At 45.3% G+C, this 26,326-nt stretch overlaps 1 protein-coding gene across 1 annotated transcript; it reads right to left on the bottom strand.

Moving 5' to 3' along the window:
- Positions 1–475: 475 nt before the first annotated feature.
- LOC132389299 (uncharacterized) lies at positions 476–12,729 on the bottom strand. Its single transcript, XM_059961809.1, has 6 exons — positions 12,624–12,729; positions 8,970–9,224; positions 4,626–4,697; positions 3,363–3,482; positions 1,774–1,845; positions 476–609 (listed from the first exon to the last, which is right to left on the bottom strand). The coding sequence occupies exons 1-6, from the start codon at positions 12,670–12,672 to the stop codon at positions 476–478; spliced, it is 702 nt and encodes a 233-aa protein (XP_059817792.1). The 5' UTR covers positions 12,673–12,729.
- Positions 12,730–26,326: the final 13,597 nt, after the last annotated feature.

Below are 26,326 nucleotides of genomic sequence, written 5' to 3'. Positions count from 1 at the left end.
TTGTAGGAGATTAGTTGGGGAGAATCGGGAACCGAGTAGAGGAGGCGACTGGGGTAGGAGAGGGGCAGAGAGAGTGGGGTGGGTAGTGTGGGAAGATGGGGGAGTGAGAGTAGAGCAGAGAGAAGGAGGAGACGGAGGATGCTGCCGGATTGGAGTGAGGAACTTACGGATAGAGGTCGGGCAGGTTGTGACTTTATTCCTTGGAGGGTAAGGGTGACCACACAGAGACGTATAAAATAAAGAGCAGTGTGTGCGTACAGTTATTTTCCGTAGACTTAGAGAATCGTGGACAAGAGCGCACAGGTCAAAGGAGAGATGGGAATGGGATTTAATTCGGGCCCGTCTGACGACCTTTCATTTCCCAAATGGTGGTCAGCCTATGGGACGAGCTGAGAAAAGAACTGGCAAAAGCAGGTGCTTTAGAAACTTGGACACATGGGAGCATGACACTGACCGCTACAAAATGACGTCATCGCTATGGACTCTGACCTGTTTGTGCAGCGGTTGATAGCCCGCCGGGTCCCGAGGAAATGGGAGGATCTTCGTCCTCATCGACGCGGTGTTTCTTTTTCCGGACGTTCAGCTCTGAGTAGGTGGATTTCAGACCATCTGGGAGACAGGCAGAATAGGAAGAGAGTGAGTGCGGTAGGGAAAGGGGGAGGGTATCGGAGAGAGATAGATGAGAGAGAGGGAGGTCCGTGAAGGGAGAGGGGGTGTGAGACAGCAAGTGAGAGAGTGCGGGAGAACAGGGAGAGAGGGAGGCCAGAGACTTGGAGACAGAGAAGGGGAAAACGATGGACAGAGAGGGGAGAGTGCAATGTGGGCATTGGGCAGGAAAAAGCGAGACAAAGAACGGGGAGAAAAAGGGGAGAGGGGGCATATTTTGTTGGGGAGAGGAGAGTGATAGGCGTGAGTGTTGAATAGAGGGGAATGAGAAGGGAGAATGATGGAGGCTGGAAGTGGGAGAGGGATGGGGAGGCGAGAAGAAAAGTATTTCAGTGAGAGGGGAAGAGAGAGGGTGGGAGAGCGTCGGGGATCGGAAGAGAGGGTTGGATGGAGAGAAAGGGAAGGCATGGAGGTTAGATGTGCGGCCAATTTAGGGACAGAGAAAGGAGGTAAAATGGGGTTGACAGGGGTATAAGACAGCAGAGAAAGAGCGATAGAGTGCAAGAGGGAGACGGAGAGCGGTAGAGACGGTGACTGTGATAGACGAGAGACGGGAGGGATAGGGGACAATAAGAGAGGGCGAAGAGAGCGGGACTGCGGGACACAGTAGGGAAAGTAGTGTGAGGGAGTGACAGAGGAGGGGGGAGAGAGGAAACGGGGTGAGAGAAGGGAAAGAGGGAAAGGAGAATGGGGTTAAAAAGGGAGAGATGGGTTACAGTTTTATACCGCAATCCTTCTCAGCGTCTGTCCCACAGTCCTCCCTCCTCACTGCAACGACAAGGAACTAACACATCTCCATCACCCCCGCACCAGACCGCTTGCTCCTCGTTGTCCCTTCCTCCACATGCCCTGTACAATGCCATCTTCCCGACAACACTCCTTCCACACTACATTCCACGGCTCTACCTCTAATCCGCCCCTCCCAGGGCGCAACACTCCGCACCGATCATCAAAGAGAGTTCCCCCTCTTCGCATCTCTCACGAGTTCCATCCGTGTTATTCTCCAACAGGGGAGCATTAGGGTCAACTGTACGTTTGCCATGAGATCTCTGGATAGGATTGGAAACGTCACCTAAACAGGGACAAACTACCAAAGATAAAACTGACCTCGATCTGCCCGGACCCGGGGCGCCGATGGGGTCTTGAAATTAACTTCAACGTACGATACATCAGGTTCAGCTGGGGACAGAAGATTGAGGGTCAGACACAGAGTGATGCTCCCAGCTCACCGTCCCATCCCACACTCCCGGGTTCAGACACAGAGTGAATCTCCCTCCACATCGTCCCATCACTCACTCCCGGGGTCAGACACAGAGTGATTCTCCCTCCACACCGTCCCATCCCACACTCCCGGGGTCAGACACAGAGTGATTCTCCCTCCACACCGTCCCATCACACACTCCCGGGGTCAGAGACAGAGTGAATCTCCCTCCACACCGTCCCATCACACACTCCCGGGTTCAGACACAGAGTGAATCTCCCTCCACACAGTCCCATTACTCACTCCCGGGGTCAGACACAGAGTGAGGCTCCCTCCACACCGTCCCATCACACACTCCCGGGGTTCAGACACAGAGTGATCCTCCCTCTACACACTCCCATTACACACCCTAGTGGGCAGACACAAACAGAATTTCCCTAGCAACGTTTTTCTGCCCGTCTTTGCTCGGGAAGGAGTTTCTGAGTCCGTTTTTGTGAACTTCTCTTTCATGTAAGTTTCGCTGTCGTCCATTCTGTTGAAGTTTCTCTGCGTCTCTGAGCTCAGAAAGGGGAGGGAATCGTTGACAGATGAAGCCCGTGTTTGCAGTGGTGTTTGACCGGCACCAACAAACACCAGATGATGTGCAGATAAAGGGTGAGGCCGAGAGCAGGGGAGGAGTTGCCAGGCAGGAGGCAGATTGAGGGTGTGAAGTCGGGGACTCTCTAGAGGTGAGCGCGGCGGAAGGTGGAGTTGTGAGAGTGAGGAGAAAAAGGTGGGGGGAGAATGAGGGATGGACGGGGGAGGTCTGAGAGAGATATATGGGTGACACTGGGCAGTGAGGGAGGAGCGGAAAGAAACAGTGAGTAAGGTCAGATGCAGCAGAGAATGGGTACAGAGAGCGGGTAAATAGAAAGGGAGAGGGAGAGAATAGGCTCGGAGAGAGGGACGGAGAGTAGGGCGGTGGGAGAAGAGTGGGGAGTTGGGGAGAAAGAAAGGCACAAATGGGGAAACGTTTGCCGGAGAGTAGTTGGGTAGAATAGGGAACAGAGTAGATGAGGCGACTGGGGTAGGAGAGGGGCAGAGAGAGTGGGGAGGGTAGTGTGGGAAGATGGGGGAGTGAGAGTAGAGCAGAGGGGAACGAGGATGTTACCGGATTGGAGGGAGCAATTTAATGATAGAGATCGGGCAGGTTGGAACTTTAATTCTTGGAGTGTAAGGGTGACCACACAAAGACGTATGAAACCACGAGCCGTGAAAGCATACGGCTATTTTCCACAGACTTGGAGAATCGAGGACCAGAGCGCACAGGTCTAAGGTGAAAGGGGAAAGAGATTTCATTGTGGCCCGTGTGACGACCTTTCATTACCCAGATGGTGGTCAGCCTGTGGGACGAGCTGACAGGTGAAGTGGTCTAAGCAGATGCATTAGAATCTTGGACACTTGGGAATATGACACGTGACCGCTCCAGATTGACGTCATCGCTCTGAACTCTGACCTGTTTCTGCTGCGGTTGACCGCCCGCCGGGACCCGAGGAAATGGGAGAATGTTCGTCCTTATCGATGCGGGGTTTCTTTTTCCGAACGTTCAGCTCTGAGTAGGTGGTGTTCTGACCGTCTGGGAGAGAGAGTCGCACAGGCAGATTAGGAAGAGTGTGAGAGCGGTGGGGAATGGGGGAGGGAGTCGGGGAGAGAGAGACGCGAGAGCGGTGAAGTGGAGGGAGAGAGGGTGAGAGAGAACGGGTAGAGAGAGAGAGAGGACAGAGACGTGGAGACAGAGAGGAGGCGAAAACGACGGGCAGAGAGGGGAGAGTGCGATGTGGGTATTGGGCAGGAAAATGCGATAGAAAGTCCGGGGAGAGAAAGGGGAGAGGGGGTAGACAGTGTCGGGGGAGAGCGGAGAGGCGTGAGAGATGAATGGCGTAGAATGAGAATGGAGAGGGAGGGAGGGTGGAAGTGGGTGACGGATGGGGAAGTAAGAACAAGAGAATTTCAGTGAGAGGGGTAGGCGAGAGTGGGCAGAGCGACGGGGTGTGAAAGAGGGTGGACAGAGAGAGAAGGCGTGGAGTGGAGATGAGTGGCAAACGTAGGGACGGAGAGGTGAGAGGAACGGGCGGGGTTGACGGAGGTATGAGAGTGAGCAGAGAGAGAAAGCGATAGAGTGCGAGAGGGAGATCGAGAGTGGCAGAGACGGTGACTGCGATAAAAGAGAGACGGGAGGGAGAGGTGGCAATGAGAGAGGTGGAAGAGTTCGGGACAGCAGGAGACAGTAGGAAATAGTGTGAGGGAGAGACAGGCGAGGGAGGGAGATTGGAGACGGGGTGAGAGAACAGGAAAAATGAAAAGAGAGTGGGGTTAGAAAAGGTAGAGAGGGGTTAAGGTTTTATACCGCGCTACTTCCCAGCCTCCCACCCACAGTCGTCCCTCCTAACTACATCGACACGGAAGTAAATCATATTCACCACCCGTACTCCACACAGCTTGCTCCTCATTGCCCCTTCCCTGCCGCCCCATACCATACCATCTTCCCACAGCACTCCCTCCACACTCCACCCCACGGCGCTACCTCTAATCCGCCCCTCCCAGGGCGTAATACTCAGCACCGAACACCATAGAGAGCTCTTCGCCTCTCCCACGCGTTCCCTCCGTGTTATTCTCAAACAGGGGATCAGTGGGGTCAACTGAACGTTTGCCCTGAGATCTCCCAACAGGATTGGAAACGTCACCTGAACAGGGACAAACTAGCAAAGATGGAACTGACCTCGATCTTTCCGGACCCGGGGAGCCGAGGGGGTCTTTAACTTAACTTCCGCGTACGATACATCAGGTTCAGCTGGGGACAAAAGATTGAGAGTCAGTCATAGAGTGATGCTCCCTCCACACAGTCCCAATACACACTCCCTTGGTCAGACACAGAGTGAACCCCTCCACAAGGATTCATCACACACTCCTGGAGTCAGACACAGTGTGATGCTCCCTCCACACCGTCCCATCTCACACTCCCGGGGTCAGACACAGAGTGAATCTTTCTCGCAAAGTATTCTGCCCGCCTTTCCCCGAGAAGGGGTCTCAAAGTCCGTTTTCGTGAACTTCACATTCATGTAAGTCTCGTTGTCGTCCTACCTGTCGCGGATTCTCTGCGTCTCTGAGCTCAGAAAGGGGAAGTAACCGTTGTCCAGGGAAGCCCGTGTTTACAGGGGAGTCTGTCCGGCACGAAACAAACACCAGATGATGTGCAGATAAAGGAGAGGCCGAGAGCAGGGGAGGAGCTGCCGGGGAACGCAATGCAGAGAGAGGGACATTGAGGGGGCGGTATATCAGAGGGAGGAAGGAGAGTGCTACAGAGAGGGAAGAGGGATACAGCGGAGGGATTATGGATGGAGATATAAATAGAAAGGGGGATAACAGAGTGCAAGAAGGGGATTAGAGAGGGATGAAATAAGTGAAAAAGAATTAAAGAACGGAGGGATATGTATCACTCATGCAGAGCCTTTTTGTCCTGGAGAATTGTATCCCCTCGAAACCAACACCCACCCGCGGTTGGTTCCTGGTTTGATCGTCGGACCCTCCCACTGCTCTGCAAATCGCTTCTGTCTATCCGTCTGGCTCTCTGCAGAAGTCACTGTCTCCCTATCTCTCCCCATAAATGTACCAATCCCGCTTCAGGTTCGCACCTCTTACCGCTCGATCCCTCTCTCTACCCCTCTCGCCGTGAGGCTTTTCATCTCACATCCCTCTTCACTAAGCCTCTTTCTGTCTGCACACCTTCTCTAGCCCACTTTCTCTCTTCCAACACTATGTTTTCACCGGATGGAAATGTGACAGGGTTGTTTCCAGGACAGGCGCCGCCTGCTGTTCAACAGGTAGCGATTACTTTTTTCACGGTGAGTCAGGGCGGCGACGAGAGGAGAAGGGGCGTTTGGAAACGAGCGGCAGATAGCGAAGATGGTGGTTGTGTGCTTGAGGATGTGCTGGTGTGTGTGTGTGTGTGTGTGTGTGTGTGAGTGTGTGTGTGTGTGTGTGTGTGTGTGTGTGTGTGTGTGTGTGTGTGTGTGTGTGTGTGTGTGTGTGTGTGTGTGAGTGTAAGACAGAGAGACCGTATAATGTGCCGCGTGAGGATCAAGGATGCAAGGATTGGCAGGGCAGAAATGGCCAGGGAAAGGGTGTTAAGATTGTTAAGTTTGCAGATACTGAAGCAAGTGGTGTGGAACCACATGACCGGCCTGTGCAGACGGAGCTACTGAGATGCTCAGAACCCGGAGATACACATCCAGTGGAAGTGCCAGAGGGAGAGTGTGCTGGAGCGAGTGACAAATGGAATTGGAAGTATTGGAGGGTTATTGGCTAAGTGTGGGCCAGTGGAGTAGGTGAGAGCAAGCGTTCGGCACGGATGAGAAGGGCTGAGATGGCCTGTTTTTGTGTGGTAATGTTTATATGTATACATGAGAGAGATGGGGGTAGCGACGGTATGCGTGTGTGGGCGCAGAGCGACAGATCGATAGAGAGAGAGAGAGAAAAACAGAACTATAATCTTTGGACCATCCGAACAAACACTAAAAGCATTAGACACAGTGCAGATACCTCCACACCGTCCCATCACACATTTCCCGGGGTCAGACACAGAGTGAATCGCCCTCCACACCGTCCCATCACACACTCCTAAGGTCAGACACAGAGTGAATCTCCCTCCGCAACGTCCCATCACACACTCCCGTGGTCAGACACGGAGTGAATCTCCCTGCACATCGTCCCATGACAAAATTCCCAGGGCAGTCTCAGTGTGAAGCTTCCTCCAACACAAAGTACACTGCATATGCTGTGTATGTCTTGAAGCTTCCTCCAAACCCTTCCAACAAATGCACCCGAGATGAAACACAAAATGCAGCTCCCTACACACAGTCCCATCAGACAGTTCCAGGGTCAGAAGAGGAGCAAATCCTCCTAAATGTTTTCGCATCACACTCCCGGTGTCAGACATGTAAATTGGATCCCGCACCATCGCAGCAATCTCTACCGGAGTCAGAAACACTATACAAGGCTCCCCTCCTCCGTTCCCCCACTCGCCAATACCCTGCATTTCCTTCCAGCTCTCTCGGACTGTGAGCGTGCGTATGTGTGTGAGTGTGTGTGTGTGTGTGTGTGTGTGTGTGTGTGTGTGTGTGTGTGTGTGTGTGTGTGTGTGTGTGTGTGTAAGACAGAGAGACCGGATAATGTGCTGCGTGGGATCAAGGATGGGCAGGGAAGAAATGTCCTGTGAAACGGTGTTAAGATTTCAGACACTGAAGCAAGTGATGTGGAACCACACGACCGGCCTGTGCAGCCAAAGCTCTTGAGAAGCTTAGATCCTGACGGTAGATATCCACTGGAAGTGGGGGAGAGGGAGCGTGTGCTGGAGACAGAGACAAAGACTGGAGCGTTACTGGCTGCGTGCGGGCCGGAGTACTAGGTGAGAGTAAGCGTTCGGCACGGACGAGAGTGGACAAAAAAGCCTGTTTTTGTGTTGTAAATGTTATATGGTTATAAGAGAGAGTTAGATGTTGTGCCGGTGTGTGTTTTTGGGGCGTAGAGCGAAACAGAGAGAGAGAGAGAGAGAGAGAGAAAGAAAAAGAGATGGTGGGAGTGGAGAGAGATAGAACAATAATCTCTGGACCATCCGAACAAGCACAACTATGGTCAGACACAGAGTGAAGCTCCCTTCACACTCTCCCATGACACACTAACAGGGCAGACACAGATTGAAGCTCCCTGCACACTGTCCCATGACACACTCACAGGGCACACACACAGTGAAGGTCCCTCCACAATGTACCATGACACACTCTCATCACAGACACAGAGCAAAGCTTCCTCCAAACTTTTCAACCAAATAGCCCCAAGATCAGACACAGAATGAGGTTCCCTACACACAGTCCCATCACACAGTTCCGGGGTCACGTAACAAGCGAATCTCCCTGAATAAAGTCCGTTGCACTCCCGGCGTCAGACATATAAAGTGGCTCCCGCACCATCGCAGCACACTCTACTACTGGAGTCATGAAAACAGAGCAAGGCTCCCCTCCGTTCTCCCCACTCACCCATTCCCAGCATTTCGGCGTTCTAGCACTCTCGAATTGAGTGTGCCTCTCGGAGATGTGTGTGTGCGTGTGACCAGATAATGTGCTTCGGCAAGAGCAAGAATGGGGAGGAGAGAGGAAGCGAGGGCAGGCGTGTTAAGATTGCAGATACTGATACAGGTGGTGTGGAACCATACGTCCGACCTGTGCATACAGCGATCAGGAGAGGCTCAGATCCTGGTGATCGATACCCAGTGGAGGGGGCGAGTTGTAATACTAGGCGTCATCTCTCTCTCATACTCTCCACAAATGTCTGTGACACAGCGAGAGAGGAGAATTGTGGGAGGGGCGTCGTAGATTGGGAGCGTCTCACGCAGAATGTGTGACAGGATGCAGAGAGAGTCTGTAAAATAGAGGCGATAGAGGAAAAGAGTTGGGGTCGAAAGAGAGAGAGGGAGAGTGTGCGGGAGAAATAGAGAATTGGAAATAGTGACGGTATGTGTGTGTGGGGGCAGAGCGAAAGACAGAGACAGTGATAGTCAGTGAGTGAGAGGAGAGAGAGAGAGAGAGAGAGGAGAGAGAGAGAGAGAGAGAGAGAGAGAGAGAGAGGTAGAGAGAGAGGGAGAACAGTAATCCCTGGACTGTCCGAACAAACACGACTGTGGTCAGACACAGCGAATCTCCTCCACAGCGTCCAGTCACACAGACTTGCGGTCGCGCACAGAATGGATCTCGCTCCATACCGTCCTGTCACACATTCCCGGGGTCAGAGACTCTGTAAACCTGTAAACCCATCTCTCTCTCTCTCTCTCTCTCTCTCTCTCTCTCTCTCTCTCTCTCTCTCTCTCTCTCTCTCTCCCTCCCTCTCTCTGTCGCTCTCTCTCTCTCTCTCTCTCTCTCTCTCTCTCTCTCTCTCTCCTCTCTCTCTCTCTCTCTCTCTCTCTCTCTCTCTCTCTCTCTCTCTCTCTCTCTCTCTCTCTCTCTCTCTCGCTCTCTCTCTCTATGTCTCTGTCCTTGAGAGTATGAGTGGGGGATGGGAGATTTTACCTCACCTCTATCGCTGTTTAACAATTGGCAGTATAATTTGCGTTCGGGGATAGAGCTGTTGTGGTTGAGGATACACGTATTCCTGAGACAGGTGGCCTGGCCGAGCTCACGGACGGAATTCGCGATTATCCTGGATTCAAGGGTCGAATACAACTCGATGGCCTTTAGTCGATGTTGTCTCCGGGTCCTGTCCATCTCCTGATATTTTTCCCCAATAGTCTGCAAGTCTCGTTCGGAAGTGATCAGAGAGTGACGGATCTCTGTCAAGAAAAAAATAGATTTTTTACAAATGTTTCAGAGGGCAAGGTAATGTTAGAGATTTAGAAGTTTTTGAGGCTAACAGGAATGATCTTAAGATGGTAATTAGGAGAGAAGAAGGGTCCATGTGAAGTCTTGACGGCAGGATTAAGGAAAACCCCCAGGCATTCTACAAGTACATGAGGAGCTGGAGGATAAGACGTGAAAGAATAGGACGTATCAAGTGAGACAGTGGAAAGGAGTGCATGAAGCCGCAGGAAATAACAGAAGTACTTAATGAATACTTTGCTACAGTACTCACTATGGAAAAGGATCTTGGTGATAGTCGTGATAACTTGCAGCGGATTGGAAAGCTTCAGCATGTGGATATTAAGAAAGCGGATGTGTTTGGACATTTGTAAATCATCAAGATGGATAAGTGGCCGAGACCGGATGAGATATACCCCAGCGTACAATGGGAGGCGAGAGAGCAGATTGCTGAGCCTTTGGCGGTTGTCTTTGCCTTATTACTGGTGACGGAAAAGGTTCCGAAGGATTGGAGAGTAGCGAATATTGTTCCTTCCTTTATTGAAGAATAGGTGCAGAGATAGCCCAGGAAATTATAGACCAGTGAGTCTTACCTCAGTATGTTACCTCACTTACTCAGTGGTCTATGGTGGTAGGTTGATGGAGAAGATCCTGAGAGGCATGATCCATGAACATTTGTAGAGGTCTGATATGATTAGGAATAGCTAACATGACTTTGTCAAGGGCCGTTTGTGCCCTACGTGCCTGGTTGATTTTGTTTTAGTGTACAGGGATTTCAGCAAGGCATTTGATAAGGTACCCAGGCAAGGATTATTGAGAACGTAAGGAGGCAAGGGATCCAAGGGGACATTGTTTTGTGCATCTAGAACTGGCTTGCCCACAGAAGTTAAAAAGTAGTTGACGACGTGTCATATTCTGAATGGAGGTCAGTCATCAGTGGTGTGCGTCGGGGATCTGTTCTGGGACCCTTACTCTTCGATATCTTTATAAGTGACCTGGATGAGGAAGTGGAAGGATGTGCTTGTACTATTGCTGCTAACACGAAAATTAGTGGTGTCATAGATATTGTAGAGAGCTGTAAGTGTTTTAAGCGAGTCATTGATCAAATGCAAAACTGGGCTGAGAAACAACAGATGGAGATCAACCCGGATAAGTGTAAAGTGTTTCATTTTGGCAGGTCAAATATGATGGCAAAATATTGCATTGATGGTAAGACTCCTGTCAGTGTGGAGGAACAGAGGGATCTTGGGGTTCGAGTCCAGAGGACGTTCAAAGCAGCTGCACGGGTTGACTATGTTGTTAAGAAGGGACATGGTGTATAGGCTTTCGTCAATCGTGGAACTGAATTTAGAAGCCGAGATGTAATGTTGCACCTGGTCAGATCCCACTTGCAGACTGTGTTCAGTTGTTGTCGGCTCACTGAGGAGAGGATTTGGAAGCCATAGAAAGATTGCAGAGGAGATTTATGATGTTGCCTGTATTGGGGAGCATGCCGTATGAGAATAGGTTGACTGAACTTGGCCTTTCCTCCTGGGAGAGACGGAGGACGAGAAGTGACCTGATAGAGATGTAGAAGATGATGAGAGGCACTGATCGTGTGGACAGTCAGAGACCTTTTCCTACGGCTGAAATGACTATCAGGAGTAGGCACAGTTTTAAGGTGCTTGGAAGTAGGTACAGAGGAGATGTCAGCGGTAAGCTCTTTACTGACAGAGTGGTGAGTTAGTGGAATGGGCTGCCGGCAACTGTGGTGGAGACGGCTACATTAGGATTTTTTTAAGACACTTTTAGATTGGTACATGGAGCTTAGTAAAATAGAGGGCTGTAGGTAAGCCTAGTAATTTCTAAGTTAGGGACGTGTTCAGCACAAATTTATGGGCCGAAGTTCTTGTATTGTGTTGTAGGTTTTCTGTATCCATGAAAACTACGCAAACCAAAACTTTGGTCCTGGCAACATACCATCCAGGACTGTCGTTCTCTTCCAAAATGCCTCCGTTTGTTACCCGTATTAACGAATCTCCTGTCACGACAGCTCGCCTCTGCTCTCCCTCACATTCCCTTCTGAGACACAGAACGTTAAACAGAGACACCAAACTGCTGTCAGCAACTACCACACACACACACACACAAACACAGGGTCAGACACAGAGGGCAGCTCCCTTCGTCTCGTCCCATCACACAATCGGGGGGTGAGCCACTGAGGGAAGATTCCTCCACTCGGTCCTAACTAGCGAATCTCACTAAATTGCATCCCATCGCTCTCCGGGGTCAAACACATGAAGTAGCTCCCGCACTATCGCAGAACAGTCTACTGGGGTCAGAAAATGTGACCAACGCTCTCCCTCCACCGTCCTTCCCAATCTCCAATACTCAGCGTTTCTACGTTCCCACAGACAGGAATTGAGTGTGCTTCTCGGAGATGGTATGTGTGTGTGTGACCTGACTGTGTGCTGCTGGGGGAGCACGAATGGGGAAGAGAAGAGCCGAGAGTAAGGGTGTTACATTTACAGATACTGAAGCAAGTTTTGCTTAACCACACGACTTGCCTCTGCATATGGAGATGTGGACAGTCTCAGATCCTGTTAATAGATATCGAGTGGAGGGGCGAGGTGTAATACTAGACCCCATCTCTCTCTCTCATACTATATAACCAAATATAACCAGAAAATAATGACAGCACAGAAACAGGACATCTCGGCCCGTCTAGTCCGTGCCGAACGTTTAGTCTCACCTAGACCCACTGGCTTGCACTCAGCCCATAACCTTCCATTACTTTCCTGTCCATATACCTATCCAATTTTAGTTTAAGAGATGATACCAAACCTGCCTTTACTACTTCTACTGGAAGCTCGTTCTGCACAGCGACCAGTCTCTGAGTGAATAAATTCACTCTTGTGTTAGCCTAAACTTTTGCCCCTTAACTGTGAATTCACATCCTCCTGTTTGAATCTCACCTACTCTGAATCGAAAAAGCCTATCCAAGTCAACTCTATCTGTCCCCCAACAGTGTGTGTGTGTGTGTGTGTGTGTGTGTGTGTGTGTGTGTGTGTGTGTGTGTGTGTGTGTGTGTGTGTGTGTGTACGGATGCGGCGTGGTGGGCAGAGTCCGGAACGAGAATATATGGGTGGTGATACAGCGGACACTAGAGTGATGATGTCCACACAGAGCTGTGGGGAGATTCAGAACCGAGAGATCAATATCCGGTGGAAAGGGGGAGTTGTGACAACAGACAACAATATCCCGCTCTCTCTCTCTCTCTCTCTCTCTCTCTCTCTCTCTCTCTCTCTCTCACTCTCTCTCTCTCTCTCTCTCTTTCTTTCTCTCTCTCTCTCTCTCTCTCTCTCTCTCTCGCTATCGTTGGGACGGCTACGTACTGATTAAGGACGTTTTCTGATTAAAGGCATTTTTCTGTCTTCTGAACATTTGTCTCCATATTGATTCCGCTGTCTGCTCTCGAATTCTGAATCTTCCATCTCTTCTATGCAGATCACACCTCCCTTGGAAAAAATACAATAATTCAATTTTTTTTATCCCTCCCACCTCTACCAGCACTTGGACCACGTGCAAAACTATATGGTCTTCCTATGCCCGGACACACTGGGACGGCTGGTGGTCCTATCCTTTAATTTATTAGCTAAATCCCTGACCACACTTTGTACGATCACCTTGCAATACATACCGATTTCAGTTGTACATTTATGCTGCTCGCTCACCCACTTAAGAATCATAGAGAAGGAATGGCGTGCTGAGAAAAGAGGAAGGATGAGGAGGAGAGTGGAGGCCACAGAAAGGGTGTGTAGATTGCAGCCGTTGCAACAGAACATGTGAGGCGCCATTTTCTTACTCTATCTCTAACTGGAGTCTGTTTAAACACTGAAATCCACTGACCCATGACTAGGAGTCAGAGACAGAGCGATAATCGGTCCATACAATCCCATCACACACTCCTGGAAACATACACTGAGTAACCCTCCCTCCTCAACGATCCAGCACACACTCCCATGGTCAGGCACAGAGTGCACCTCCCTCCACACTGTCCCAACACACACTCCGGTGTCCTACTCAGAGTGAAGCTCCATGAACAGTGCCCGATCACACAATTCCAGGGTCAGATATCCAGCAAAGCTCCCTAAATATTATACCATCACAGTCCCGGTGTCAGACACTCTGCACCATCGCAGCACAAGCTTCTAGAATCAGAAAAAAAAGTACGAAACCCTCTCCCAACTCTGTTCTACGCACTCACCAATACCCAACATTTTGGCTTTCCAGCGTTTCTCGGAGATTGTGTGTGTGTGTGTGTGTGTGTGTGTGTGTGTGTGTGTGTGTGTGTGTGTGTGTGTGTATGAGGGGATTGTGTGCTGCCGATTAGAGGAAGGAAGGGGAGGAGAGAGGAGGCCAGGGAAAGGGTGGTGAGAATGCAAAAACTGAAACAAGTGGTAGAGAAGCACGGAGGGTCGACGCAGATGGGGAGTGTTTAGCGGGTGGTGTGTATCAGGGAGACGGGGAGCACGTACGAGTACGTATGGAATGACGGAGACGCCGAAGTGTGCAGGAGAGGATGTGGGTGCGGAGACGGGGCTGCTTGTAGGCGAAGGCTGGACGATAGAGACGGGAGTGGTGTCCTGCAGTCTCTGTGACAAATACCAAATCAAGTACAGCTTTTCTTGTAGGCTTATCTACATATTGTATCAAGAAACCTTCCAAAACATACCTAACAAACTCCTCCCCAGCTAAACCCCTTATCTAGGGAGATGCCAATCGCTAATTGAGAAATTGAATTCTCCCATCAGGACAACTCTGTGATTATTGCTGCTTTCCAGAATCAGTTTCCCTATAGCTTCTCGATATCTCTGTTACCGTTAAGCGACGTATCAGAAACAGCCAGTGAAGTTAATGACTTCTTCCTGTTCCTAACCTGGACCTACAGAGACTCGGTAGACAATCCCCCATAGCATCCTCCTTTTCTGCAGCAGTGAAAATAACTCTGATCAACAGTGCCTCGCCCCGACCTCTTTTCTCTCCATCCCTGTCATTTCTGAGAAATATAAAACCTGGCACTTGAATTAACAAATTCTGTCCCTGACCTATCAAAGTCTCCAGAATGAACACTGCATCGTATTTTCAAATACTTATCCACGCTTTAAGCTCATCCGTTTTGATCACAACAGTCCTTGCGTTATAATAGACGTATCCCAAACCTTTGGTCTGAGCACGTCACTTCTCTATCAGCTCCCTATTCTCCCTCTCGCATTGTCTCCAAGTTTTCTCTATCTGTAAGCCAACCTCCTCTTCCATAGTCACTTCAGTTCGGTTCTCATGCCCCAACAACTCTAGTTTATTAATGGGACGGTGTGGAGAGTGATACACCACATGTCAGACCCCGGTTTGGTGTGATGGGACGGTGTGGAGAGTGATACACCACATGTCAGACCCTGGATTGGTGTGATGGGATAGTGTGGAGGGAGCTTCTCCCTGCGTCTGACGCCGGGAGTGTATGATGGGACGGTGTAGAGGGAGAGTCACACTGTGTCTGACCCCGGGAGTGCGTGACGGGACGGTGTGGATGGAGATTCATTGCGTGTCTGACCCCGGGAGTGTGTGAGAAGACGGTGTCGGAGGTGATTCACTCTGTGTCTGAGCTCGGGAGTGTGTGATGGGACGGTATGGATGGAGATTCACACTGTGTCTGACCCCGGGAGTGCGTGACGGGACGGTGTGGATGGAGATTCATTGCGTGTCTGACCCCGGGAGTGTGTGAGAAGACGGTGTCGGAGGAGGTTCACTCTGTGTCTGAGCTCGGGAGTGTGTGATGGGACGGTATGGATGGAGATTCATTGCGTGTCTGACCCCGGGAGTGTGTGAGAAGACGGTGTCGGAGGAGATTCACTCTGTGTCTGAGCTCGGGAGTGTGTGATGGGATGGTGTAGAGGGAGATTCACTTTGTCAGGCTTCGGACAGTGTAGAATCATCCACACATGGTCTGGCACAAACCTCTTCCTCGATTGATCCCATTTCCAGCATCTTTGAACCATTGTATGAACATTCTTTCTTCGCCTCATCGTGATGTTTTGCCACCGTTGGTATGAGATAAGATGAACACTTTTCCTGTTGATCCATCCCTGGAAACAAGTTTGTTCTGTAATTGGGGAGCAAGGAACAGTCAGTGACCGGTTGAGTATTGTTTGCAAAGAAATTCTGAACCCACAGAGAGACATCATGTCATTACTGATATAGATTGTCACGGGTACACTCACTGAATGGAGATTACCCTGCAACCATCCATTTTTCGCAGAATCGTTCACTGTAGATATCGGGCCTTAAGACACACACCCCTTAGTTCAGGAAAGATTATTTCATCTCAGCCATCAGGATGCGGGTACAGGAACCTCGCAATTCACAGCATCAGTTTCAGGACCGGTTACTAACCCTCATCCATCAGGAAGGAGGGAGAGAAGCCTCAGGACTCACACCACCAGGTACAGTGACAGTTATTATCCCTCAAACATCAGGAAAGTGGTACAGGAACCTCAGCACTCACACCACTGGTTTTTGGAACAGTTATTTCCCTTCAAGTGTCGGGACGTATGTCCCCGAGCCTCAGGACTCATAGTACAAGGTTCAGGAACATTTATCATCCCTCGACAATCAGGAAGGAGGTACAGGAGCCTTGGAATTCACACACAGAGTTCAGAAACAGTTATTACCCTTCAACCTTCGTGTAGAAGGTACATTAAACACATCGAGCGTTCCTATAGATACAAGAACAGTTATTAACCCGCAAACGTCAGGAAGAAGTTTCGGGAACCTCAGGGCATTCACCACCAGGTTGTGTAAGATTTATTTCCCCTCAACCAAAAGGAAGGGGTTCCAGGAGATTCAGAATCCACACGACCAGGTTTAGGAACAGCTTCTATCCCTCAACCATTTGGAAAGAGGTACAGGCGCCTCAGGAACCACGCCACCAGTTTCAGCAACAGTTATTACCACTGAACCTTCAGGAATGAGGTACAGGATCATCAGTACTCGGACCACTAGGTTCAGGAACGGTTATTACTGCTCAACTTACAGAATAAAGGTGCAGGAGCATTGTGCCTCATACCACTAGTTTCTGGAAGTGTTATGTGGTTTGTCATATACTTTAATGATCTGGATGATGGGATGGTAAGTTTGATTAGAAATTATACAAATTATACTGAGTAGGAGGCATTGTGGATAATGAAGTAGGTTTTCAAAGCTTGCAGAGAGATTAAGCCCAGTTAGAAGAGTGGGCTGAAAGATGGCAGATGCAGTTTAATGCTGATAAGTGTGAGCGACTACATTTTGGTAGGAAAAATGCAAATAGGACATACATGGTAAATGGTAGGGCATTGAGGAAAGAAGTAAAACAGAGTGATCTAGGAATAATGCTGCATAGTTCCCTGAAGGTGGAATCTCATGTGGATAGGGTGGTGAAGAAAGCTTTTAGTATGCTGGCCTTTATAAATCGGAGTATTGAGTATTGGAGTTAGGATTTAATGTTAAAATTGTACAAGGCATGGGCGAGACCAGATATGGAGTATTGTGTACAGTTCTCGTCACCGAATTATCGGAAAGATGTGAACAAAGTAGAAAGAGTACAGAGGAGATTCACTAGAATGTTAGTTGGGTTTCAGCATCTAAGTTACAGAGAAAGCTTGAACAGGTTAGGTCTTTATTATTTGGAGTGTAGAAGGTTGAGGAGAGACTTGATGCAGATATTTAAAATTCTGTGGGTGATAGATGATGTCGTGGATAGGCGCTTTTTTCCAGTGAGAGTAGGGGAGATTCAAACAAGAGTTCATGAGTTCAGCGTTAGGGGGAAAAAGTTTAGGGGTAACCCGTGGGGGAACCTCTTTACTCAGAGAGTAGCAGCCATGTGGAACGAGCTTCCAGTCGAAGTGGTAGAGGCAGGTTCCGTATTGTCATTGAAAGTAAAATTGGATAGGTATATGTACAGGAAAGCAATGGAGGGTTATGGGCTGAATGCAGGTCGGTGGGACGAGGTAAATGTAAGCGTTCGGCACGGAGTAGAAGGGCCGAGATTGTCTGTAACCCTGCTGTGATTGTTATATGGTTATATATTTATATGGCTGCAAGAAACTGCAGATCACCGATCATGTATTTGTATCAACTTGATCATGTATAAAGATAGATCTGGTCCTCGGGTTGAAGTTCTAAACTGGAAAAAAGGCCATATTTGAAGAAATCAGAATGCAACTCACTAGCTTGGGACAAGCTCATCTCTGGCAAGAATGCGATTGGTAAGTGGGTGGCCTTCAAAGGAGAAATTTTCAGTTTGTATTTTTCTGTCAGGAATAAAGACAAAGTGAATACGAATAAGGAAGCCTCACGGGATATTGGAACTCTGATAAAGAAAAAGTGAGAGATATAAGTCATGTATAAGAAACAATGAGCAAATAAGGTGGTTGACGAGTACAAAAAAGCAAAACAATCTTTAAGAAAGAAATCAGGAGGGCTAAAAGACACGAGGTTGCTTTGGTAGTCAAGCTGAAAGAGAATCCAAAGAACTTCTGCAGGTATATTAAGAGCAAAAGGAAAGTAAGGGATAACATCGGTCCTCTAAAAGATCATAGTGGTCGGCTACGTATGGAACCAGAATAAATGGGGGAGATTTTATTTTTTTTTTCAGTCTTTCTTTAATAAGGAAACTGACATGGAATCAATGCACATAAGGGAAACAAGTAGTGAGGTTATGGATCCGACACAGAATGAAGAGGTGAGGGTCCTTGCTATCCTGAGGCAAATCAGAGTAGATAAATGCGCAGGACCTGACAGGGTATTCCCTGGGACCTTGAAGGAGACCGGTGTTGAAATTGCAGGGGCCCTGGCAGACATATTAAAAATGTCGGTAACCACGGGTGAGGTGCCGGAGAACGTTGTTACGTTGTTTAAAAAGACTCTAAAAGTAATCCAGTAAATTATAGGCCGGTAGGTCTGACGTCTGCAGCAGGTAAATTATAGAAAGGAGTACTAATAAGTAGGATCTACAAGTATTCGGATAAACAGATAATTCTGAGGCAGAGTCAGCGTGGCTTTATTTGTGGTAAGGCATGTTTAACAAATCTATTCGTGTTTTTCGAGGAGGTTACCAGGAAAGTGCATGAAGGGAAGGCAGTGGATATTATCTACATAGACTTTAGTAAAACCTTTGACAATGTCCTGCATGGGAGATAAGTTACGAAGCTTCAGTCGCTCGGTATACATGTTGAGGTGGTAAATTGCATTATATACTGTCTCAGTGGGAGAAGCCAGAGAGTGGTAGTGGAGGGTTGTTTCTCTCAGTGGAGGCCTGGGACTAGTGATGTGCCATAGGGATCAGTGCTGGGTCTATTGTTGTTTGTCATCTGTATCAATGATCTGGATGATAATGTGGTAAATTGGATCAGCAAATTTGCTGAGGATGCAGAGGTTGGAGATATGGTGGGCAGCGGGGTAAACTTCCAAAGCTTGCAGAAGGATTTCGACCAAATGGGAAAATTGTAGGTGAGCCTAATACAGACAAGTGTGAGGTATTGCACTTTGGAAGGACAAATCTAGGTAGAACATGCAGGGTGAATCGTAGTGCTCTGAGGAGTGCAGACGAACAGAGGGATCTGGGAATACAGACAAAACATTCCGTAAAAGTTGCTTCACATGTAGAGTTTTGGTACATTGGCCTATACAAATCAAAGTATTGAGTATCAGAGTTGGAATGTTGTGGGGAGGTTGTATAAGGCACCGGCGAGGCCGAATTTGGAGTATTGTATACAGCTGTGGTAACCAACCTACTGGAAACAGATTACTAAGGTTGAAAGAGCACAGAGAAGGTTGACAAGGATGTTGCCGGGGCTTGAGAAACTGAGGTACAGAGAAAGGTTGAATAGGTTAGGACATTATTCCCTGGAGGGTGGAAGAATGAGGGGATATTTGATAGAGGTATATAAAGTTATGATAGTATCGGCAGAGTGAATGCGAGCAGGCTATTTACACAGAGGCTATGGGAGAGCAAAAAAAAATCAGTGGACATGGGTTAAGTGTGAAGGGGGAAAAGTTGAAAGGGAACATTGGGTGAGGGGGGGACTTCTTCACACCGAGAGTGGTGGAAGTATGGAATGAGCTGCCAGATGAAGTGGTAAATGCGGGCTCACTTTGAATATTTAAGAAAAACTTGGACAGGTACATGGATGTGAGCGGTATGCAGGGATACGGTCCAGGTGCAGGTAAGTGGGACTAGGCAGAAAATCGTTTCGGCAGAGCCAGGAAGGGCCGAAAGGCCTGTATCTCTGCTGTAATGTTCTATGGTTCTATGGTTCTAACAGACTGCGATATCTCCGAAGATCTGTTCCTTCTAATCCAGCAGACTGTTCTCCGGTCTACAATGTAACTCCAAAAACATGGCGAAACATTTCTTAATCCTCATTTCCTCACTTCCATTGATGAAGGAAGAGCAGAAGATGTAGTGTATATGGATTTCAGCAAGGCATTTGTTAAAGTTCCGCATTGAAGGCTTATTGAGAAAGTAAGGAGGCATGGGATCCAAGGGGACTTACTTTGTGGATCCAGAACTGGCTTGCCCATAGAAGTGGTTTTCCATCGTGGCTGTAGACGGGTCATATTCTGCATGGAGTTCGCACATCAGTGGTGTGCCTCAGGGATCTGTTCTGCGATCTTCACTCTTCCTGATATTTATAAATGACCTGGGTGAGGAAATGAAGTGATGGGTTATTAAGACTGCTGATGAAACAAAGTTTGAAGGCGTTGTGGATAGAGTGGCGGGCTGTCAGTAATTACACCGGGACATTGACAGAATGCAACCCTGGGCTGAAAACCAGCAGATGGAGTTCAACCCAGATAAGAGTGAAGTGGTTCATTTTGGTAGGTCAAATATTATGGCAGAATATAATATTAATGGCAAGACTCTTGGCAGTGTGGAGGATCAGATCGATTTTGTGGTCCGAGTCCGGAGGAAGCTCAAAGCTGCTGCCAGCTTGACTCTGTGGTTAAGAGGGCATACAATGTATTGGCCTTCTTAAACCGTGGAATTGAATTTAGGAGCAGAGAGGTAATGTTGCAGCCTCATGGGACCCTGGTCAGACTCCACTTGGAGGACTGTGCTCAGTTCTGGTTGCCTCACTGTAGGAAGTATATCGGAAGTTGCCTAGACTGGGGATAATTTCTTATGAAAACAGATTGAGGGAACTCGCCCTTTTCTCCTTGCAGCGACAGATGACGAACGGTAACCTGATAGAGGTGTATAAGATGATGAGAGACAATGGGGAACGATTTGGAGAGAGGGACAGGGTGAAAGAGGAAGGGAGAGAGGCTAGAGGGAGTAGGGAGAAGGGGAGGGAGGGGAAACAATGGAAAGGAATGAAGAGAGCAAGGTTAGAAAAGTGAGAGAGAGGTTTAAGTTTTATACTGTGCCCCCTCCTCACCGTCTCTCCCACTGTCCTCCCTCCTCACAACCCCGACAGATACGTCACAGACAGGAGAGTCCCAGTGGAATGCCATAGACACCTATCACATCACGAGAGTAGAACAGGGTAAACCAGTCACAGAATGCTGAAAGTGCAGTTCAGGCAGTCCATAAGGGGCAAGGGCGACGGCGAGTTAAACTTTGAGATCAAGAATACATCTTAACGGAATAGTGGACTGTTCAAATGTCTGATAACAGCGGGGTAGAACCTGTCTTTGAGCCTGGTGAAATGTGCTTTCGCATCTTCCACCGATAGGAGGTGATGGGGTGTAAGAGAATTATCCTGGCTGGCTGTCTGCTTTAGCGGAAAGTGCAGAGCGAGTCCGTGGAGGTGAGGCTGATACCCCGGCTATGCTAAGATTTGTTCACGACTCTCTGCACTTCCCTCAGGTCACAGAGGGAGTAGGATCCCTCAAAGCCGAGCTGGATCAGTGACGTCACGTGATGACGTTGAGTCAAGACGTGGGAATCCAGCTCTCCCGTAAAAAATCAGTAAATTAATGTTTAAGTGAAGAAAAGTTAGTGAATATTTTTTAAAAGTTATTTATAAACTTCTCCGGGTTGTTTTAAACTATGTCTCAAAAAGAGAAGATGAAGAAAACCATTACCTTGAAGACAACGCAAGTTGGAACAGAATCAAGGCCCGCCGCTACAAAAGAACAGCGTGCTCAAGTACATTTTACCTCCGGCGATACAGAACAGGAAACTGCGGCAATATCACCCATTTCTAAAGAAAAACACCAACAAGCATTGCGCAAACGTGAAAGAAGCAGCATGCGCAAACACGAGCAACTTGAACTAAAATCCCAGATACGATTGAAACCGGAAATGTAAGTGAATCTGCGGTAGTTTCAGATTCTCTGGATAAATCAGACGAAGTTGGAGGTAAAAGTTTTTATGGAAATATAGAAAAAACTTTGGTGCAAATAATGTGTAAATTAGGAAAATTAAACGTATTAAAAGCAATAAAAATGAAGTATATGAAGATTATGTTTGACAAAATTATAAAAAGACAGGACAAAATGGATATGAGAATTACAGACTTGGAAGCAACAACGGAAGACATTGTTGAAAGAATGAACAAAATGGAAGATAATATTTCTCCCTGGACATCAGAAAAAGAAAAACAGTTATTGGAAAAATTGGATATGCTTGAAAAACATAGCAGAAGAAAGAATATTAAGATTGTTGGACTTAAAGAAAATACAGAAGAAGAAGAACTAATATATTTTTGTTCAAAAATGGATTACGGAAAACTTGGAAATGGAAGAAGGATCTCAGTTAATTGAAATTGAAAGGGTTCATCGAGCCTTAAGATCAAAACTTGAGAAAATGCTTAAGATACCAAGATAAAGAAAAGATCCTGAAGGCGGCTGCCCAATGTGCCAGAAAGAGAAACGGGTCATTGACGCCAAAAGGGAAAGCAGTTATTTTCTATCCTGATATAAGTTATAGCCTTTTGAAGAGAAAGAAGGAATTTAACCCAGCGGAAAATGTTTTATGGGGAAAGGGTTACAAATTCATGATGCGTCATTCGACAACACTGATAATTTTTTTTAGAGGATGGAAAATTAAGATTTTTTTACCGATTATCAAGACGCGGAAGAGTTCGCACAAAAACCCCCAAAAATTCGCTAACTCCACTCAAAGGTTTCAAAGTGAAACCGATTAAAGATGATACAGGAAAAGTGAATGGTATTGATGGATATTTAAAGACAGAATAATATTTAAATTTATTTAAATTATAAGATACAGGGAGAAAGGTAAAACATTAGAGAAATATCAATTGAGAGTAGTGTTATTATTTTATTCTTCATATATATACTTTTCTATGTTGCGAGGAGCTGGGGGAGCTTCGGATCGATTGCTACGGGATTCTCGTGGTAATCATGGCGGTTGCCATGACGCGTACAACAGAGGGGGGTAATGCTGTGTTTTTTATTCCACAAAATTAGAAGTGGGGGGTATATTGTTTTTTTTTAAATAATCTATTTATCTATCTTTCTTTCTTTGCCTGGATGATCGGTGGGGACACACATAGAAACAAGGTGAATTTTAAAAATACTCCCGAAGGTACCACGGAAGTTGAAAGATTAGGTATTATTCTAGATTGGAGTAACCCAATTAACAACAATGACTAATTTACTGAATTTTTAAAGATTTAATGTTGATGTGCTTATTGCACCAGTGAAAAGAAAAATAATTTTAACATATATTAAGAAAATGAAAATAGATATAGCTTTTTTTTTACAAGAAACACACTTAACAGAGATAGAACATCAGAAATTAAAAAGAGATTGTGTTGGAAATGTTATTGCGGCTTCATTTAACTCAAAGGCGAGAGGAGTTGCAATTTTGGTTAATAAAACTTTACCAATTAAAATACAAAAATGTATTAGTTTATTCGGCGGGCAGATATGTAATTATACATTGTCAATTTTTTTCAGAACTATGTACTCATGAATATTAATGCACCGAATGAAAATGATGTAAAATTTATACAAGAGTTCTTTTTGAATTTGGCTGACGCACATGACAAAATATTATTCGGTGGAGATTTTAACTTTCGTCTAGATCCAGTTTTAGATAGATCAAAAAAGGTTGTTACAAAATCAAAAAGCAGCAAAATTAACTTTATTGTTAATGAAACATTTAAATTTAATTGATATATGGAGAAGAATTAACCTAAAAGAAAGAGATTATTCATTTTATTCAAATAGATATAAAACTTATTCGAGGATAGATTTTTTTCCTATTAACAGCGAATATTCAAGACTGAGTGAAAAATATGCAATATAAATCGAGAATATTGTCAGATCATTCTCCTTTGATAATGACAATGATAATAATAGATAAAAAGGAATCGATTTATAGATGGAAATTTAATATGATTAAAACATCAAGATTTCTGTGATTTTCTGAAAAAGCAGATTCAGTTCTTTTAGATACAAATTCACATTCAGTTGATTATAAATTCATATCGTGGGAAGCAATGAAGGCATATTTAAGCCAGATAATAAGTTACACTTCTAAAATTAAGGAATATTTGATAGAAATAGATCAATTGGGAAAAGAGTTTACAAAATTAGAAAAAGAATGGCAAAGATATATGACAGAAGAAAAACGAAGACAACTTGTTAACAAGAAGTTACATTATAATACACTGCAGACACATCGAACAGAAAAAAAATACAATTATGAGAACTAAGCAGAGATATTATGAACTAGGTGAAAGATCACATAAGGTTCTTGCTTGGCAATTTAAAACTGAACAGACTTCTAAAACGATAAATGCAATTAGAACAACAGTAAATAAAATTAGTTACAAACCTTTAGAAATTAATGAAACTTTTAGGAATTTTTATTCCGAACTGTATCAATCAGAATCACAAAGTGATAATGTCAAGATAGAAAGATTTTTTTCACAAATATCTCTTCCAAAATTGACCTCCGAAGAATAGAAGGGAATAGAAATGCCTTTTACATTAAACGAGGTCGAAGATGCTCTGGGATCACTTCAAAGTAATAAATCCCCAGGAGAAGATGGTTTTCCGCCTGAATTTAAAAAAAAATAAAGTTTTACTAATTCCTCCATTTATGGAGTTAATATACCAAGTGGAAAGAACACATAAACTTCCAGAATCTTCTTCGACAGCTATCTTAATAGTATTGCCACAAAAAGATAGATATCTTTTAAAGTCAACAACTTATAGACCTATTTCTTTGTTAAATACTGACTATAAAATAATAGCAGAAAAATTATCTAGGCGATTATCTGAGCATTTGATAGATTGGAATGGGATTTTTTTATTTAAGATATTGGAAAAATATAGATTAGGAGTATCCTTTATAAAATGGATTAAATCCGTGAATAATAATCCCAAAGCTAAAGTAGTGACAAATGTTCAAATTTCAACTCCATTTCAGTTAACAAGGTCAACTGGGCAAGGTTGTCTATTATCATGCTTTATTTGTGTTGGAGATAGAACCATTAGCTGAGTTAATTAAAATGGACCCAGATATTAAGGATTTCAGAGTTAACCATAAGGAATACAAGATTAACTTATTTGCTGACGATGTTCTGCTTTATTTAACAAACCCATTCAACTCGCTGCGTAAATTATCTTCGAGATTGGAAGAATATGGGAAAATATCAGACTACAAAATAAATTCGGCTAAAAGTGAAATTCTACCTCTTACTAAAGGAGATTATAGTCAATGTCGATTATTAACTCAATGTAGATGACCGATAAGTGGTATAACATATTTAGGTATAAGGGTTGATAATGACATAAATAACATATGAATTAAATTATTTACCATTACTGAAAAAAATCAAGAAGATCTTGATAAATGGATGATATTACCAATAAAATTAGTAGGTAGAGTAAATGCCGTAAAAATGAATATATTCCCTAGATTACAATACTTATTCCAAACACTACCAATAAAACTACCCCACAAGTTTTTTTCAAGAGTTAACTAAATGTGTGAGGAAGTTCCTTTGGAAAGGTAAGATGTCATGAATATCATTGGAAAAATTGGCATGGAAATTTATCTACGAGGGTTACGACTTCCAAACTTTAAGAATTATTATAAAGCAAATCAACTTAGATTTATTGCCTCTTTTTTTTCGATAAAAATAATCCGGCATGGATTAGAATAGAACTGGATAACATAGGAGAAAACACACCAGAATATTTTATATATAAATGGGAATCTAAATGGATACGGGAAAAGAAAGAATCCCCTATATTAAAACATTTGATTGATCTATGGAATAAAATAAGTGTGATGATGAGATAAGGAAATCTTTATCAGCAAAGAGAACTTTAATTCAAAATAAACTTATTCCTTTTACAATGGATAATCAACTTTTATACATCTGGTTTCAAATAGCGATTAGATATATAAAAGGTTGTTTTGAAGGAGGTATATTAATGTAATTTGATCAATTATAGAATAAATTCAAAATATCAACCAACACATTTTTTTGTTATTTCCAATTAAGGGCTTATTTAAGAGAAAAACTGTGTCAAACAATGTTATTGCCGAAATCTAATGAAATAAAAACATTAATTCAAAAAGGAAAAGTTAAAAAAAAATCTTGAACGTATAGTTTGATTCAAAAACAGGCAATTGAACAAGGAATTCACAAGTCAAGATAAAAATGGGAAACTGTCTTGAATATTAAAATTGAAGAAACAACTTGTTCAAGACTATGTCTTCATAGTATGACACATACAACTAAGGTCCGGTTAAGATTAGTGCAATATATTTTTTTACATCAATTGTATATTACGCCACAAAAATAAATTAACTAAACCCAAATTTATCTGATCAGTGTTTCCGATGTAATCAAGAAATTGGTACAAATTTTACATTCTACTTGATCTTGTTCTAAAATTCAAACTTTTTGGACAAATTTAGGAGTTTTACTGGAACAAATTATTGGAACACTATTTCCACATAACACAACATTATTTTTAGAGTTAGGGTTCCTCACTGCCTTTTACCACTCTCTTCCCTCCTTGTCAGTCTTCTCAACGTGTTTCCTGCTCACCGACCAAGCCACAGCAA

This window comes from Hypanus sabinus, unplaced genomic scaffold (genome assembly GCF_030144855.1).
Source record: "Hypanus sabinus isolate sHypSab1 unplaced genomic scaffold, sHypSab1.hap1 scaffold_529, whole genome shotgun sequence".
Lineage (NCBI taxonomy): Eukaryota > Metazoa > Chordata > Chondrichthyes > Myliobatiformes > Dasyatidae > Hypanus > Hypanus sabinus.
Note: the sequence above shows the minus strand (reverse complement) of the source record. Positions and strands in the feature narration are given on the sequence as shown.

Excerpts from the sequence above, each read along its gene's own strand:
- LOC132389299 (XM_059961809.1), bottom strand. The coding sequence starts at position 12,672 with ATGTTCAGAAGACAGAAAAATGCCTTTAATCAGAAAACGTCCTTAATC. Across the intron at positions 9,225-12,623 it reads TCAGAAAACGTCCTTAATCA|AGATCCGTCACTCTCTGATC; the intron begins GTACGTAGCCGT and ends TTTTCTTGACAG. Across the intron at positions 4,698-8,969 it reads ATTGTTAAACAGCGATAGAG|CTGAACCTGATGTATCGTAC; the intron begins GTGAGGTAAAAT and ends TTTTGTCCCCAG.